Below are 18,450 nucleotides of genomic sequence, written 5' to 3'. Positions count from 1 at the left end.
AGAGAAAACTTAAAACCAGTATGCTCCCGCTGTTCCCCTGGTACCCGGAGAGCAGGTCTTGAAGAGGAAAAGGCGGCTCCACAAGTTGGACGACCAGTGGGAGAAGGACCCGTACATCGTACTACCCTCAAGCCACGACAACCCAAAGGTCTGTACCATCAGTAAAGACGGAGGGGAAACCACAACCATTGTATCCCGGGATCACCTGAAGAAGTGTCCCGAACAGCTACGGAACCCTGAAGAGGAACAAGAAGACCCTCGACCCGTAGAGGAAAGGGAAGACATGGTTAGTACTGTGCTCGGAGACTTCCCTCGGTCTTGGACTCAAGTCAATGGCGCAGTTGTGGTACCCGTACTCACCTTCCTCCAACCAGCATCCCAAGCACCTACGGAGCAACAGGTAGAGCTGGAAGAACAGCCGGTCCAGGAGGCAGAAGACTCCACACAAGCAGAACAGGAGGATCAACCCTCTGCTTATAGTGAGCCTGCCGTACCCCTAGTGAGCCAAAGAGCCGGTAGACAGCTGCCCAGTTTACCCTTGACAGCTCCTACACCCTGTAGTTCAGGACTAGACAGTCAGCTCCGTAGGTCCACTAGGGCCACTAGAGGCCAGTTACCCGCACGTTGGAGGATTTGAAATGTATAAATTGTTTTATTTGTGGTTACCTGTTTTTCTTGTTGCTTGTAAATAATTATGTGTTTCTAGTTATTTTTAGGAGTCCTTGGTGGATTTACCGGGAATCCTTGTACAATTAGTTGGAGCGTAACCCAGGATGGACTAAAAGACTGATAAGGACTCGGGGCAGGACAGACCCCTACCTGGTTACGTCTCCCTGTTTTGGTGAAATGGACACCTTTGTTTTCTTCAAAACTGCACCCGGTTGCGGACACGCCGTAACCATCTTTATGTGTTTTTCTTATTGTATTATTATTATTTATACCTTGTTATGTTTTTCTAAAAATATGTTAGTCCCGGAGTACTAAATTTCACTAGGGGGGAATGTGACACCCCAGGGGTCTGGTTGCCACAGTGATAGAGATATTACGTCTGAGAGCAGGTGGGAGGTCTCTTGGTCAGGGATCCTATGCATGCCACACCTCCTGCCCAGTCCTGGGAGGGGAAGAACTTCCCCTATATAAACCTAGGGCTGAGGCAGGGTTAGTGAGTAGAGAAGAAGTAGAGAAGAGAAGCAGCATAGGAAGAAACAACAGGAGCTCTGTGGGAGCAGTGCTACAAGGAGTCAGGGGCTGGCAGCTGCAGAGCTCGCCCTGACTGAGAAGTTATCACCGGACCCGGAGTCCGAGGCTGTGGGGACTAACTCCTATCCAGCAGCAGAAACCGACCGGCAGGGGATTGCAGGTCCTCTGGCCCAGAAACCCGAAGGCACGGTCACACGCGTGGGACCAGCACCGCCCTCGTGGAGCGAAAGCTACTAGAAGGCCCCGAGTCACCGGCCATACGGGTGAGCACCACACGGTACACTCAGGGACGTGGGCTACTTATACCCGCCTCTAGCAAGGTAGCCAGAAGAGTATCGTTAGTTTGGGAGGCCTACAACTCCGCCTGGCCAGGGGAGATCCTATCTGCTCAAGGACTGACCAGGCCCCAATCGCTAGCCAGTACTCCGGGAGGGTCTATCTTTGTCACCAGTAAAGACCCTGAACTACACCGTACCGTCTCCGAGTGGTTCCTGCTACCCCCATCATCCACGTCGGCTGCCCTGAGGCCATACCCCTCCCGTTGGGGGTTATACTATCACGCTGCACAATCCTACCACCGGCCTCAGCGGTCTGCCCTGCAGCAGCAGCTCCTTAGCTGTACTCAACGGGTGGCGTAGTCGTCCAACATCTACCGCTGATACAGCGCCACTTAGTCTGACTCCCTGGGCACGGACCGGATCACCGCCACGAGACTACCACCCTCAACAGATCCGGCTCCGGGTAAGCTCCCGCGTGAGCAACGCTGCGCGACACAGGCCCAGGGGCGCGTCATATAGGGGGTTGGCTGTGGGGAACATAAGAGGGGCTGGATGTGGGTGGCATAAGAGGGGCTGGCTGATGGGGACATAACGGTTGACTGTGGGGTACATATGAGGGGCTGGCTGTGTGGGAATATAAGATGGGCTGGCTGTGGGGACATATGAGGGGCTGGCTGTGGGGGACATCATATTATTTCAGAGACTGTGGGGGACATTACACTGGGAGCTGTGGAGGACGTTTTACCTGGCTGTGGGGACATCATACTATATAGGATATGTGGGGGGCATCATTGTATAGGGGACTGTGGGGAGGAATCACACTGTACATGGGCTGTAGGGGACATAAAACTGTACAATGGTGGTCTATGGTCAACATCATAGTGTATATTGGGGGATATTGTGGATATCACACTGTATGGACAGCTGTGGTCACCATCATACCGTGTAGGAGAACAGTGTGAGGGGGGACAACGTGGTGGGTAGTATGAGGGCATAATGTGAAAAGGGGCACAGAATGGATATGGAGAGGGGCAGCGTGAAAATGGGGGCAAGGAAGGAGAGAGGTTAGCATGGCGGCAGGACAATGTGGAGATGTAGAGAGTATAAGGGAGAACTAGAGAAGGACAGCCATGGTATAGGCAGTGGTTCATACTGTGTGGCGATTATAGCTGATATTGGCTGACAGTGTGGTGGTGTAGCTCATTAAGGCGGATAGTGCGGAAGCCTTATACCATAAGAGGCTTATTTAGGTCATAATATGAACAGATATTTTTATACAGAGGGTATTTTAATAACACGGTTATTTTTAAAGGGCACTGTGTAGGTGTGCTACAGAGACTGGAGAAGAGGGAAGTGTGCAGAGACTAGCTGTGGATGTGAAAAGTCATCATGTGATCTGGACAAGATGAAGATGAAAAGAAAGAAAAGACTTAATCAGAGAAGATGTCATCTATAAGGTACCTGGATGTAAATGTTTACTTGTTGATACTAACTACGTCTCATCACTGATCAGTACTGTGGTTCCTGTATGGTTCACCGTCTGGTAATGACTGATAACATCAACTCACAGCATCTCTTTACCATTGTTAAGGACATACTGGGAGTTGTAGATTCATGAGATACAAATGTATATGGGCCTGACTTAGAAGGATTCGGCTTGTCTGTTTTTAATCATGAGATGTCATATACCTAATCTAAAAGAGAAGAATTATCTGGGTAGAAAGGCAAAATGAGCAATTGTAAGTACACAGTGCTATATAATATGATGATTGAAACCAAATGGCCCCACTCCCTGTTGAGCCTCACCCCTAAAGTACATCACTTTTTTTTTACTTTTCCTGATATTTTTTGGTGAACAACGGGGGGTACTTTAGGCGTCCTTTTTACCTTAGTCTCTGACCATTTCCTTTACTTGGGTGCTGAGGGTTCATTGAGGTGGGGAAGGGGGGTGCCATCAGCTTCATCTGCCTAGGGCACCAAAATACCTTTTGTATTACGGAATAAAAAAAATCTTGAAATCTCAGTTATGATCTCCAAGTGTGACCACAATGAGGAGCCTCTTAATTTTCAATTTAATGTGTTTAATTTACAGATATCCCCCAGACACCATCTGTTATTCTGACACCTAAGCGACCTGTGTACCTAAAGGAGGAAACTGTTCGCATTACATGTTCTCTTCCTGAGAAGTCTAGAGCTATCAAAATCCAGTACTTCAAAGACAACCAAGAATTCCAAGCACCCAAGAAAATGTCCACATTGATCGAAACTAATTTATCTCTGGAGAACACAGGAGACTACACATGTCAGTACTGGCTTAATTACTCTGGAAGACATATGTCTTCCCTTGGAAGTCCACCTATCTCCATCATTGTAGAAGGTAAATATGAAGAATAATCTTACATGGCATAGAATAAAAGACATCAGGGAACAATCATAAGAAATATTAAAAAAAGATTTAATGTGGTACTTGTGCCATTTCTCCAATGATTATCTTGAATTTTACATTTTTTCACAGACACCCCCAAGTCACCTGCCATTGATTTGAACCCTATGTTACCTATGTATATAAGGGGGGAGTATATCAATATTACCTGTAGGCCAGCTAATAATTGTGAGGTGGTTAACACTGAGTATTTCAAAGATGACAAGAAATTTCACACATTATGGGATAACCAACATAGTATGCCTACTTTATCCCTGGAAAATAAAGGAAATTTTTCATGTGGCTACATATGTAATCGATATGGAAGACAAGTATCTTCTAAAAGAAGTCGGTCTGTTTCCATCAATGTAGTAGGTATGTCTTTTTCTACACCGCTAAATGGGATTTTTATTTGTACAATGTATTGTTTGTGACCAAGGGTGTGGGTATAGGGGCTTCAGCAGACCGTGTGGGTAAAGAGTAGAGAACACTACATGCCATGCCAATTACACAGAGACTTATTAATTACAGATACAAAAAGTACTGAAATATTGTATATAGCGAAGCTACGCCGCATGTTGTAATCATATATGGCAGAATGGGTCAAGGGTGAAGGTTCGGCTTTTGTGCCATAGTTCTACTTTATTACCTCTAAATCTGTGTTAGTGGAAATAAGCTCTAGAGACATTCATAAAGCAATAAGAGAGCCGGGCTGAATAGAAAAGGAAAGTCGCTGTAGATAAGTCAGAATCTTTTAATTGCATAACTGATCAGCAACTGAGGTCCCATAATAATGGTAAAACGTACATATTTAATGTCATATTTCTCATTGACAGATATTCCTCAAGCTCCATCCATCATTCTGGCTCCCAAGCTTCCAGTTTATATTAAGGGGGAAACTGTCAGGGTTACATGTTGTCTCCCTGAGGAGTCTCCAGCCATTTCCATGAAGTACATCAAAGATGACCTCGAAATCCACAGATCTGAGATACCTCAAACAATGTCCTCATACGTAGCATCTAATTTGTCTCTGGAGAATGCAGGAAACTATAAGTGTCAGTATGGGCTTAATATTTCTGGAAGGCAAATTTCTTCACATACAAGTCCTTCTGCCTCTATCGTTGTGGAGGGTATGTATGTCTCAACAAGGGTCGGCTCCAGGTTTTTGTTGGCCCTGGGCGAAAGAGTCTCAGTGGGCCCCTTTAACACATACCACGATTCATGATGCACAGATACCGCAGAGAAATATATATATAGTACAATGCTGAAGATTTCACTTCTTACACTTCTTACATTACATGAGCGATATCTATTGTAAATTCTACAATAGCTCAGAAACCGGTGAATTCTCTCAACGCACAGTGCAGACCGGACAGTATAGTCCGCCATGCAGAATACTGGTCCCCATATAACGCTCCATACAGGATACTGGTCCCCATATAATGCTCCATACAAGATACTGGTCCCCATATAATGCTCCATAGAGGATACTGGCCCCCATATAACACTCCATAGAGGATACTGGCCCCCTTATAATGCTCCATACAGAATACTGGCCCCCACATAATGCCCCATGCAGGATGTCACCTCTCCCCCCATATAATGCCCTTTGCAGGATGTCACCTCTCCCCCCATATAATGCCCCATGCAGGATGTCACCTCTCCCCCTCATATAATGCCCCATGCAGGATGTCACCTCCCCCCCCCTATATAATGCCCCATGCAGGATGTCACTTGTTCCCCCACCATATAATGCCCCATGCAGGATGTCACTTGTTCCCCCCCATATAATGCCCCGTGCAGGATGTCACTTGTCCCCCCCCGTGTAATGCCCCATGCAGGATGTCACTTGTCCCCCCATATAATGCCCCATGCAGGATGTCACTTGTTCCCCCCCATATAATGCCCCATGCAGGATGTCACCTCTCCCCCCATATAATGCCCCATGCAGGATGTCACCCCCCCATATAATGCCCCATGCAGGATGTCACCCCCCCATATAATGCCCCATGCAGGATGTCACTTGTTCCCCCCTCATATAATGCCCCATGCAAGATGTCACTTGTTCCCCCCCATATAAAGCCCCATGCAGGATGTCACTTGTTCCCCCCCATATAATGCCCCATGCAGGATGTCACCTCTCCCCCCATATAATGCCCCATGCAGGATGTCACCCCCCCATATAATGCCCCATGCAGGATGTCACTTGTCCCCCCCCCATATAATGCCCCATGCAGGATGTCACTTGTTCCCCCCTCATATAATGCCCCATGCAAGATGTCACTTGTTCCCCCCTCATATAATGCCCCATGCCTCCATACATATAAAAAAAAAATCAAATACTCACCTCACTTCTCACCTGCTGCCGCTGCTCTGGACCCCTCTCCTGCGCCGGCGTCTTTCTGCTCTGCGCTGCCTGTGACGGCTCAGGAGAGAGCGCTGTGTAAAGACGTCACCGCACCCTCTGACCTGAGACGTCACAGTGCAGCAGCCGCGGAAGAGACCGGAGTTGCTGCGGAGGCACGGGAAGAGGTAACTATTGAGCTAGGGCCCTAAGCAAGTGGGGGGGAGTGGGCACTGACACCGGCACCTCCCTTTTTTATGTTGCCCCCTTGTAAAATAATAACACTTACACTCACCCCCGGTGGCAGCGCCATTCCAGCGGTGTCGGCACTGTCTCTCCCAGGGCTCGCATGATGTAACAAATCACGCGATCCATGTGGCCAATCAGCGGTGGCTTCACTCTCCGCTCTCACATACATCCGAAAGAAGTGAGAGATGCTGATCTTTCACTTCCTCCAGATGTCCGGATCTATGTGTTATGTCCGAAGGCAGGGAGAGTGAACCCGGTGCTAATTGACTACAGGGATTGTGTGACATAACAATGTCACGCGATCCCCAGGAGAGTCAGTGCCAGCACCACTGGAACGTCACCGGCACCGGAGGTGAGTATGGGTGTTATTTTTTCAGTGGGGGCAAACATAGGGATTCAGAAGGGGTTGTCTGAATAGTGGAAAACCCTTTTAATTGCACTGCGGGGAGGTGTACTATTTCTAATTTCGCCTCAGACAGCAGAAAAGCTAGAATCGGTCCTGGTGTGGTGCCCATCCGTTACCATTTGCCCTGAGCCTGTACTGATGCACACAGTATGGCTCATTATATACTGCACATTTAGGGCTGTAGGCAGACCATATTCCGCCATATGACTTTATAAGATGTCGTACCCTGGAGCTATTTTCCTAGACGCAGTGCTTTTAAGAGTAAATACCTTTAGAATACAAAACATCTAATAGAACATGTCATATTTTTTTCTGTTCTTATCAAATCCAAAAGAAGAAATAACCTCTGCATGACTTCATATGAAAAGTGAGGCACATGGAGGAGCAGTAGGACATTGTAGAAGTCCATGTATAGGGTCTTAGTTTATAAATAATAATTGGAATCTATTATATTATTATTTCAGATCCACCTGTTAGTCCTGTTCTTAAGAAGGTTCCAGATCTGCAAATTTATATAGTAGGAGAAAACCTTGCTTTAACATGCCAAGGGTTTGTACGTGCAAGTCACAATATATATCAAGATGGCCAGTTGCTGCAGAATGATTCCTCTCATCTAATTCCAAGCTTACAGCTAAACAACAATGGAAACTATACCTGTACATACAAATTTAATAACAAGGGACGCCACATGGAGTCATCCAGAAGCCGAAGCGTTAATGTTTATGTAATTGGTGAGTTTCTCAACATCAGTTTTATGAATTATGATCGCTCATCGTAATATGTTTTCTTTTCTTACATACCTTAGCTTGTGCATAAAGGTTTTTTTTATGGTAGATTTAGTCTGGCAAAAATAATTTGTTGCTGCAGACTTTGTTCTCTTAACGTACAGTATGTACGGTATGTAGTAAGCTTAATTGTCTTTGATGACTTGTATCTGGTTCTTTATACATGTAGCGTGTTTGCTACCTCTGCTGTATCTGTGTATTAAGTGTGTCCGTCATAGCTTTGGAGCTTCTGACTTCATCCTATTTTAATGAGACTTAGAAGTGGTAAGTATACATAGAAGTGTAGCTGACTTGCTTAAGATGTGGTTTGTGCAGTAATAATTGTGTGCATGCTGTGTGTTTGTGCTTACCTGCTGCATATGTTCAGTGATTGTCATGCACTTCTGTAACATGTGCACTGCGCTTATGTGACATGTCTGATGTGTGTGCTGCACTTGTGTGATGTGTTTCATGTGAGTTCAGTTTGTGTGACATGTCTGATATGTGCTCTGTGCTTGTGTGACATATCTGATTTGTGTGTTACACTTGTGTTATGTGTTTGATGTGTGCGCTGTGCTTGTGTGATGCGTCTGATATGTGCACTGTGCTTGTGTGACATGTCTGATTTGTGTGTTGCACTTGTGTTATGTGTTTGATGTGAGCGCTGTGCTTGTATGACGCGTCTGATATGTGCACTGTGCTTGTGCGAAGTGAACAAAATATGTTCTGTGGTTGTGTCTGCTTTGTGTGGGGTGTTTGTTTGATGGGTTTGATATGTGCCCTGTGCTTGTGTGATATATCAGATGTGTGCACTGTGTTTGTGTGACAGGTGTGATATGTGTGTTGTGCTTATGTGGGAGTGGTGGTCCACTCTCTGGCACCCCCAAGTGGTTAAATGTATTTTACAGTAGTGCATGTTATTTGAGAGTAATTCTCCTGAGTTAACTATAACAGCCAGTCCAGATTAAGGAGGAGAATCGGGAGATTGGGGGTTAGTGTCAAGAACAGGAAGTTGAGTTCAGTTCAAGAGTGTGGTGAAGTGATTGCAGAGGCCAAGTGCAGTGGGCTGCTAGGGATAACATGAGCCTGTTACTCGGGGCAATGGATTGCCATATAATCATTCTGTGCAGATCCGTCTGCCGGTCCTGGGAACTCAAGATGGGTGCCGGGGCTTTTGGGCACGTCAAGCCTGTGGTACTGCAGGGAAAGATGTACACAAACTCCTTGAGGTGAAAGGTAATGAAATCCAAGTGCACTGCCTTCGGTGGAGAAGAATTCCCAGTGCTAGTGACTCGCCCCCTGGGCCGTGGGGCACTCAGATCCGGGCAATAGGGGGAAACGATGGGAGTAGTAGTGGCAACCCGGTTCCGTGGCTCAGGGTGGTCAGGCCAGTGGTAGTCCGTTATATTGATTATGTACGACTACGCCACCCGTGGATTGCGGTTAATAGGAACCGCCGCTGCATGCAGACCGCTGGGGCTGATGAGGTGTGCAGCTATGGTAGTGTGACTCCCCACGGGAAGAGTGCGGCCCCAGGGCAGTATAGTGGATGGTGGGAGTGATGGTAGTGCTGGAGGAGCAAGGAGCACACAGACAACAGATTGCAGTCCAGGGTCTTTACTAAACAGGTAAACTGACCCACAAACAGTCCCAGCTAGGAGGGGACCTGGATGTCTGAGAGCAACGGGGAAATTGGCCCTGGTCAGGGTGAGGGTGTAGGCCTACCGTGCTTTCTGCGCTCCTTCTGGCTATCTCCTCTTTATAGGGTAACAGCCCACGTTTCCAAGCTTTCCGTGTATTCTCGCCTGTATGGCCTGCGACGTGGGTTCCTTTCTGCTCCCAGCCTGGTACGGCTTTACTGGTCCCTTCGGTTGTGGCAGGGCCTCCAGGCTTCTTAGGCCAAGGAAAGTACAGTCCCTTGCGAACTGGTTCTCTGCTGGGGGATGTGGAATCCTTCCAGCCTCAGACACCAAAGTCTGGTAAAATTAAGTCTTTTCTCTGCCAAGACAGGCTCTCTTCGTCTCTTGTCTCTGGCTGGTGGCTCTCTCCTACTGCCACACTTCCTCTTAGGTGCAATCAACTTTCTGTCCCTGCTCCACTCTGGGACACGTCTCAAAGCTGAGACAGGCAATCCAGTTCTCCCTAACCCTGTCCCCAGTACCAGCTTTTATAGGGGCAGCCTGCTCCCCCTACTGGCCTGAGACAGGAGGCATTGCATGCTAATGTTCCCCTAACCAGAGAACCTCCCCCTTGCTCTCAGACACAGCTTTAATTACACTTGTGGCATCCAGGTAGGGTGACACATTCCCCCCTAGTGAAATTTAGTACTCCGGGACTAAACAATAAACAAAGACAATATGCATAACCATAAAACATTAATAGACAGACGACGCACAAATTGAGTTCTTTAGGTCACAGTGTGGCCTGTGACCGGGTGTCCATATCACCAAAACAACGGGGAGCCTTAACCAGGTGGGGGTCTGTCCTACCCCAAGTCCTTTACAGTCTTAGTTCATTCCTGGGTTAAGCTCCGAACGCAGTCCATACAAGGTCCCGGTTATAAAAAGTCCATAACCTGTGAGTCCTTACGGTAGCTGCAAGAAACTGAAACACACTATTAATAAACATGCAGGTAACTTTGGCAAACATTTTAACATTTGGCAACAAGGTTATTTACAATTTAGTACACTCTATATTCTCCAGCGAGCGGGTATCTGTCCCTTTGTGCTCCTGGTTGACCTCCTTAACCCACTGTCTGGTGGTGGACCAACCTGGCTCTCCCCACTAGCGTTAGGGGTACAGCTACCAGCTGGGTGTACAGGTAGGGCAGGCAGCTGTCTGCGGGTTCTTTGGCTTACCGCAGGCATGGCAGGCTCACTGTCAGCAGAGGGTTGACTCTCCTGGGCTGCTGGTACAGGCTCTTCTGCCTCTGGAACCGCTTGCTCCTCTTCACCTTCCGGCTCTGATGTTGGCTGTTGCTGTGCCGGTTGCAGGAAATGCAGGACAGGTACCACTATGGCATCATTTATGCGAGTCCAGGACTGAGGGAACTCTCCGAGAACGGTGCTGATCATTTCTTCCTTGTCCTCTGCGGGTTCAAGGTCACTCTGATCCTCTTCTGCACTACGGAGTTGCTCGGGGCACCTTTTGAGGTGGTCTCTGGAGACGACACTAGTGGTTTCTCCTCCATCCTTGGTGATTACGCACACCTTTGGGTTGTCATGGTCAGACTGCAGTACGGTGTAGGGTTCCCTTTCCCACTGGTCGTCCAACTTATGTAGCCTTCTCTTCCACTTTAGGACTTGCTCACCAGGTTCTAGGGGACTAGCAGGGGCGTGTTGATTGAAGAGTCTTTCTTGCTTCTCTCTCACCTGGGCCAGGCTCTTCTCCACACTCTCCTGTACCTTCTTGTACTGCAGTTGCCTTTCCGTATCCCAGTCCGCATCCGGGGAGGTGTTCTCAGGTATTAGGACTCCCATCTCCAGGTCTACGGGCAGCTTACCCGGTCTAGCTCGCATCAGGTAAGCCGGGGTGCAGTTTGTAGCGTTCACCGGGATATTGTTGTACATGTCTACCAGGTCCGGCAGTTTTTCTGGCCACAGGCTGCGTTCCTCCAGGGCCAACGTCTTCAGGAGATCAATGACTATATTGTTCATCTTCTCACACATCCCGTTGGTTTGGGGGTGGTAAGGCGTTGTCCGAATCTTCTTACAGCCATAGAGGTTACAGAACTCCTGGAAGATTTCAGCCTCGAACGCTGGACCCTGGTCTGTCAGGACCTGTTCCGGATACCCGTGTGGACGGCAGAAATATTGCTGGAAGGCTCTGGCCGCTGTTTGGGCTGTCAAGTCCTTTACCGGGACCACCACTAGAAAACGGGAATAGTGGTCCACGATTGTCAGGGCATAGATGTATCCTGACCGGCTGGGAGCCAATTTGACATGGTCCAGAGCTACCAGCTCAAGAGGCTGCGTGGTGACGATGGGCCTCAAGGGTGTCTTCTGGCTGGTACGGTCCTTCCTCCTTAGGTGACAAGGGCCACAGTCTCTGCACCATTTTTCCACAGCTCCTCTCATGCCGACCCAAAAGAACCTTCCTCTTAGTAGGAACTCCAGTTTCTTCCAACCGAAGTGTCCCGCTCTGTCATGGTAAGCTCCCAGGACCATAGCTGCATCTCGCCTTGGGACCACGACTTGCCAGGTCAGCTCGTGCGTCCGGTGGTTGACAATCCTTCTGCACAACTTGCCTTCGTAGAGGAACAGCTTACTCTTCTCCTTCCATAGCTGCTTGGCTTCCTCTGGGGCATCTGGATCTAGGCGGGCGTCTTCCCGGGTCAGCAGATCTTTCACCAGGCGGACAGCAGGGTCACTATCTTGGGTTTCGGCCCAGCTGTAGTGAGGTAGGGGATTCATCATCACAGTTGTTAGATCCTCCTCCTTCACGCGGTGAGAGTGTTGAGCGGCTCCATACCGGTGAAACGCGGGGAGTTCTACCTCTTCCAGCTCTTCTGGGTCTTCGTCACCTTCAGGTAAGTGAGGCATCCTTGATAGGGCGTCCGCGTTGGCGTTGGTTTTGCCTGCCCGGTACTTGATCACGAAGTCATAGTTGGAGAGACGGGCCATCCACCGCTGTTCCAGGGCACCCAGTCTTGCATTGTCCAGGTGTGTCAACGGGTTGTTGTCCGTGTACACGGTGAACTTTGCGGAGGCCAGGTAATGCTTGAAGCGTTCCGTCACGGCCCACACCACCGCCAAGAATTCTAGCTTGAAGGAGCTGTAATTCTCCGGGTTCCTCTCGGTGGGCCTCAGCTTCCGGCTGGCGTATGCGATCACCCGTTCTCTGCCCTGTTGGTTTTGGGACAGTACGGCTCCCAGTCCCACATTACTGGCATCTATGTGGAGAATGAAAGGCTGGCCGTAATCAGGGTAGGCCAGGATCTCATCCCCAGTGAGGGCCAACTTTAGCTGGCGGAAGGACTCCTCTTCCGGTTTATCCCACTGGAAGGGTGGCTTTTGACTTCTGGACTTGGACTGTCCGATCAGGAGGTCCTGCATAGGAGCTGCCATCTTGGTGAACCCGGGGATGAACCTTCGGTAGTAGCCTACCAACCCGAGAAACTGTCTCACCTCTTTGATGTTCGAGGGGCTTGGCCAGCTCTTGATTGCCGTGACCTTGTCAGGGTCGGGGGCCACTCCTTCCGCGCTTACCACGTGCCCTAGGTACTGGACCTTTGGTTTCAGCAGGTGACACTTCGATGGTTTTACCTTCAGGCCATAGCCTGCCAGGGCTTCGAACACCTCGGCCAGGTGCTTTAGGTGGTCCTCGTAGGTTTTCGAATAGACGATCACGTCGTCCAGGTAAAGGAGGACCGTCTCGAAGTTTCGGTGCCCTAGACAGCATTCCATCAGCCGCTGGAAGGTCCCTGGTGCGTTGCAGAGCCCGAAAGGCATACAGTTGAACTCACTCAGTCCCATCGGGGTGGTGAAGGCGGTCTTCTCCTTGTCAGCCTCTGCCACAGGAACCTGCCAGTACCCGCTAGTAAGGTCCAAAGTAGAAAAGAAGTTAGCAGATTTTAGTGCGGCTAAAGACTCCTCTATTCTAGGCAGCGGATATGCGTCTTTGTGGGTGATACAGTTGATTTGTCTATAGTCCACGCACATTCTCATGGTGCCGTCTTTCTTTTTGACCAGAACCAAAGGGGCTGCCCAGGGGCTACAGCTGTCTCTAATGACCCCAGCTTCTTTCATTTCCCGTAGCATACCCTTGGCTTTCTGATAATGTGCAGGGGGTACAGGTCTGTGCCTCTCTTTTATTGGTGGGTGGCTCCCGGTGGGGATGTGGTGTTCTATCCCCTTTACTCTGCCGAAGTCTAGCGGGTGCTTACTAAAGACTCTCTCGTACTCCTGTACCACCCGGTAGACTCCTTGTTTTTGGTGCAGGGGAGTGGAGTCAGCACCCACGTGGAGTTTCTGGCACCAGTCCTCCTTTTGTTTCTGGGAGCCATTACCCTCCGCCTGTGGAGATGGAGGCAAGGGTTCCACGGCCCTGATAGCTTGGTGTTCGACGACAAACAGTTTGGCGAGTGTAGCGTACCTGGGTAAGTGTACTTCCCTCTCCCCAATGTTGAGGATGCGGACGGGCACCCTCCCATGACGGACATCAACCACCCCCCGGGCTGTCAAAATGGTGGGCCTGCTGTCTGAGTACACGGGTTCTACCATGGCTTGGTAGTCTCTACCTCTCAACCCGATTGCAGTCCGACACCAGATCATCATTTCACTTTTGGGAGGCATGGAAATGGGGAATGGATCACTGAGTCTTACGCTACCGATCTCACCACCAGACAGTTCTACCTGCTGCCGTCTCATCAGGGCTTTTATCTCCTTGTTGAGGACTCTCTGTTGGCTAGAACTAGCATTCACCGCCACCTGTTGTAGAATTACAATTACTTCTGAAAGACAATTTTCAATTATGTTAGTACCCACAGTTATTTTGGGGTGACTTTCATGACGGTCAATGTCCACAATAATCACTCCCTGTGCCGGCAGTTCAACTTTACCAATTTTAATGGTCATCTCCTTGAACCCCATCTGCGGCACGGGTAAGCCATTACTGGCGATGATGCTCAAGTTACTGTCTGGATACCGTGTGATATCAGCATCAGTCCAATACTGCTTAAAAAGTACATAAGGGATTGTGGTTACTTGCGACCCAGTATCCAGCAAGGCGCTCATGGGGATACCGTCCAGCACCACGGGTAAAACTGGGCGCCCCCCAACGTACTTATTACGCCAATTGTAAGGGCCTGGTGATCTTATGCCTGGGGGTTGGCCCTCTGCCCCAGGTTGGACCCGTTTAAATTACAGTACCTGGAAATGTGTCCGGACTGGTTGCATCGACGGCAAATGGGCTGTCCATCCTCTGCGTAGCGGTCTGTGGGCCTCCCTCGGAACGACGGGATCCTCCTCTGTCGACGCCACGGGACATCCTCCGGACTTGAAGCCAGCTTGATGGGTCTTGACGGGTCCACTTGCAACGCCTGGACGGTCCTGGTCAACGCCGCGACGCTCCTGGTCAGCTCCTGGACTTGGTGGTGCAGGCCTTTCGACGGGGCTTGGTTCAGGGCCTGTGCATCAGCCTCCACGGAGTCCATAGAGGAGGGCGCCGCCTCCTGGTGGTAGGTGATAGCAGGGCGCCGGGGGTTTATAGCGCCACTGGTTGCAGATTCACGGAGCACCCTTATGGCCCTGTCCTTAAATTGGGCGAAGGTCAGGTCGGGGTTCTGAAAGAACATGAGGCGCAGTTGGGCCCTGTAGGCACTAGACAGCAGACCTTCTATGAATTGTTCTGTTAGCAGCTTATCGGTTTCCTGCACACTGCCAGGGTCAGTTTGTTGAATAGCCCTCAAGGCTTCCTGCAGATTTAGGGCATAGTCTCTGATGCTGTCCTGTGCCCGCTGCCTACATCCATAGAACCTCATTTTAATCTCAGCGGAGGTACGTGTATCAAAGGTACCCCGCAGCCGGGCCAGAATACCCTTCACAGTCCTTTTCTCCTCAGTGGGCCATGACTTTACCTCCCTTTGGGCTGCGCCACTTAACTGCCCTGTCAATATGCTGACCTTCTGTTCCTCTGTCAGGGGGTAAACCTGGAACAAACTGTATAGCCTTTCCTTGAAGTCAGTTAGGGCAGAGGTCCCCAACTGCCGGTCCGCGGACCAGGACCGGGCCGTTGGGGTTTTTCAGCCGGTCCGCGGGGAGAGGGGGCCCCTCCAGCCTCCAGCAGGGCCGCCATCAGGGCATGACTGCCCTGACTCCAGTATGGGGCCCGGCCGGTAGGAGCCCCCTCGGAGCCCCCCTCTTGTGCGTCTCTCTCCTCATGGGGCCCCCGGCCGCATGCTAAGCGCCGGGTCCGGGACATCTTAGCGCTGCGCTGCTGCGGCAGCACCTTCATGATTCCCCTGACTTCCGGTCATGTGACGGCGCCGTCACATGGCCGGAAGTCAGGAGAACCTGGTGTCAGCGATTTGGACGAGCGCCAGGATTCTGCAGGGATCGCATGGGGGTAAGTATAACAAGTTTTATTTTTTTTTAAATACAATTAACTAGGAGTGGGGGGAATGGGAGATGCACATGGGGGGAGGGGAGAGATGAGAGATGCACATGGGGGAGGGGAGAGATGAGAGATCCACATGGGGGGGAGGGGAGAGATGAGAGATGCACATGGGGGAGGGGAGAGATGAGAGATCCACATGGGGGGGAGGGGAGAGATGAGAGATGCACATGGGGGAGGGGAGAGATGAGAGATCCACATGGGGGGAGGGGAGAGATGAGAGATGCACATGGGGGGAGGGGAGAGATGAGAGATGCACATGGGGGGAGGGGAGAGATGAGAGATGCACATGGGAGGGAGGGGAGAGATGAGAGATGCACGGGGGGGTGAGAGATGCACGGGGGGGATGAGAGATGCACGGGGGGTGGATGAGAGATGCACGGGGGGGTGAGAGATGCACGGGGGGGATGAGAGATGCACGGGGGGTGGATGAGAGATGCACGGGGGGTGGATGAGAGATGCACGGGGGGTGGATGAGAGATGCACGGGGGGGATGAGAGATGCACGGAGGGGATGAGAGATGCACGGGGGTGAGCTGCACATGGGGGGGTGAGAGATGCACATGGGGGGGTTATGTTTACATAACTTTGTTGCCTTATGAAGGGCGGGGGGGGCCCCAAAAAATTTCTTGCACAGGGGCCCACTACAGTCTGTGTCCGCCCCTGGGATGAAGTAAATGCAGCTGAACAGCAGCTGTCAGGACAGCTGCCCTGTCCTGCTGCAGGGCGTGATGGGGCCTCAGTGATGCGGCTCCTGGCACAGCACATTATGTGGGGCTCCTGGCATAGCTCCTGGCGGGGACCTGGTCTACACTATATGATAAGTATGCACTAAACTCCAAATCCCTCCATTACCCCGCCCCCATATGACCAAAGCCCCGCCCACCCCACCCCCTCCTTGCTGGGCCATGGAAAAATGATCTTGCTTCAAGCCGGTCCCTGGTGCAAAAAAGGTTGGGGACCACTGAGTTAGGGCATGGGGCTCCCCTGAGTATTTGGGCAGCCAGGCCGCTCCAGGGATGTAGGGCAGGGAAAATGGCATCACCGCTGCTGCAGCTGCGTTGGTGGTAGTGGGCGCCTCTGTGTCCGACATCTTTCTACCCCCCTAGTGGACCGTGGCCTACCTTCCGACGATCCTCTTCTGTAGGCCGCGGCTCCGCTGCTGCTGCTACGGACGAGGACCTGGCGTCGCGTCCTGATGACATCAGCGTCGCTCTCTCTCCCTTCCAGGACCTTGCGCAGCGTCGGTGCGTGGGGCGGAGCTTCGGGTCTCGCGCGCTTTCGACGTCCACGCCCCTCTTCTTCCCGCGCGGCGTCCTGAAGATGGCGTCCGATGGCGGGAAACAGCAGCGGATGGCGGGAAACGACTTCGGACGGCGGGAAACTTCGCCACAGGTAAGTTTACAACAGTCTTTTTCAGGCACGCAGTACCCGGTGGTTGCGGGCACAAAATCCTGCCGACTACGCCAAAGCTGACTCGCCCCCTGGGCCGTGGGGCACTCAGATCCGGGCAATAGGGGGAAACGATGGGAGTAGTAGTGGCAACCCGGTTCCGTGGCTCAGGGTGGTCAGGCCAGTGGTAGTCCGTTATATTGATTATGTCCGACTACGCCACCCGTGGATTGCGGTTAATAGGAACCGCCGCTGCATGCAGACCGCTGGGGCTGATGAGGTGTGCAGCTATGGTAGTGTGACTCCCCACGGGAAGAGTGCGGCCCCAGGGCAGTATAGTGGATGGTGGGAGTGATGGTAGTGCTGGAGGAGCAAGGAGCACACAGACAACAGATTGCAGTCCAGGGTCTTTACTAAACAGGTAAACTGACCCACAAACAGTCCCAGCTAGGAGGGGACCTGGATGTCTGAGAGCAACGGGGAAATTGGCCCTGGTCAGGGTGAGGGTGTAGGCCTACCGTGCTTTCTGCGCTCCTTCTGGCTATCTCCTCTTTATAGAGTAACAGCCCACGTTTCCGAGCTTCCGTGCTTTCTCGCCTGTATGGCCTGCGACGTGGGTTCCTTTCTGCTCCCAGCCTGGTACGGCTTTACTGGTCCCTTCGGTTGTGGCAGGGCCTCCAGGCTTCTTAGGCCAAGGAAAGTACAGTCCCTTGCGAACTGGTTCTCTGCTGGGGGATGTGGAATCCTTCCAGCCTCAGACACCAAAGTCTGGTAAAATTAAGTCTTTTCTCTGCCAAGACAGGCTCTCTTCGCCTCTTGTCTCTGGCTTGTGGCTCTCCTCCTGCCACACTTCCTCTTAGGTGCAGTGCAACTGTCTGTCCCTGCTCTGCTCTGGGACAAGTCTCAGTGCTGAGACAGGCCATCAAGTTCTCCCTAACCCTGTCCCCAGTACCAGCTTTTATAGGGGCAGCCTGCTCCCCCTACTGGCCTGAGACAGGAGGCATTGCATGCTAATGTTCCCCTAACCAGAGAACCTCCCCCTTGCTCTCAGACACAGCTTTAATTACACTTGTGGCATCCAGGTAGGGTGACACACTAGTGGAGTTAGCAGGAAAAGGGATGCTCTATCCAGACCGAGCGCTGGGCTGAAGTGATGTCCAGTACCTGAGAGGAAGACTGTAACCTGTTGTGCACTATCCCACATGCTTCATTGTAATGACCGTAAGCTACTCAGTAAACGTTTGACTGTTATAAAGCATTTGGTGTCCTCTGTATTGTGTGCGG

At 51.0% G+C, this 18,450-nt stretch overlaps 1 protein-coding gene across 1 annotated transcript in view; it reads left to right on the top strand.

The window, feature by feature from the left end:
* The window catches only part of LOC141256027 (immunoglobulin superfamily member 1-like), a 100,024-nt gene that overhangs the window by 50,790 nt on the left and 30,784 nt on the right, over window positions 1-18,450 (top strand). Inside the window, exons 7-10 of the mRNA XM_073671141.1 lie at window positions 3,571-3,855; window positions 3,994-4,275; window positions 4,737-5,030; window positions 7,364-7,630. Of these exons, the coding sequence (XP_073527242.1) occupies window positions 3,571-3,855; window positions 3,994-4,275; window positions 4,737-5,030; window positions 7,364-7,630 (1,128 nt within the window). The remainder of the gene's footprint in view (window positions 1-3,570; window positions 3,856-3,993; window positions 4,276-4,736; window positions 5,031-7,363; window positions 7,631-18,450) is intronic.

The sequence above is a fragment of the Phyllobates terribilis genome, unplaced genomic scaffold (assembly GCF_046119375.1).
Source record: "Phyllobates terribilis strain yellow unplaced genomic scaffold, ASM4611937v1 Scaffold_1__5_contigs__length_1240528914, whole genome shotgun sequence".
Classification (NCBI taxonomy): Eukaryota; Metazoa; Chordata; class Amphibia; order Anura; family Dendrobatidae; genus Phyllobates; species Phyllobates terribilis.
Note: the sequence above shows the minus strand (reverse complement) of the source record. Positions and strands in the feature narration are given on the sequence as shown.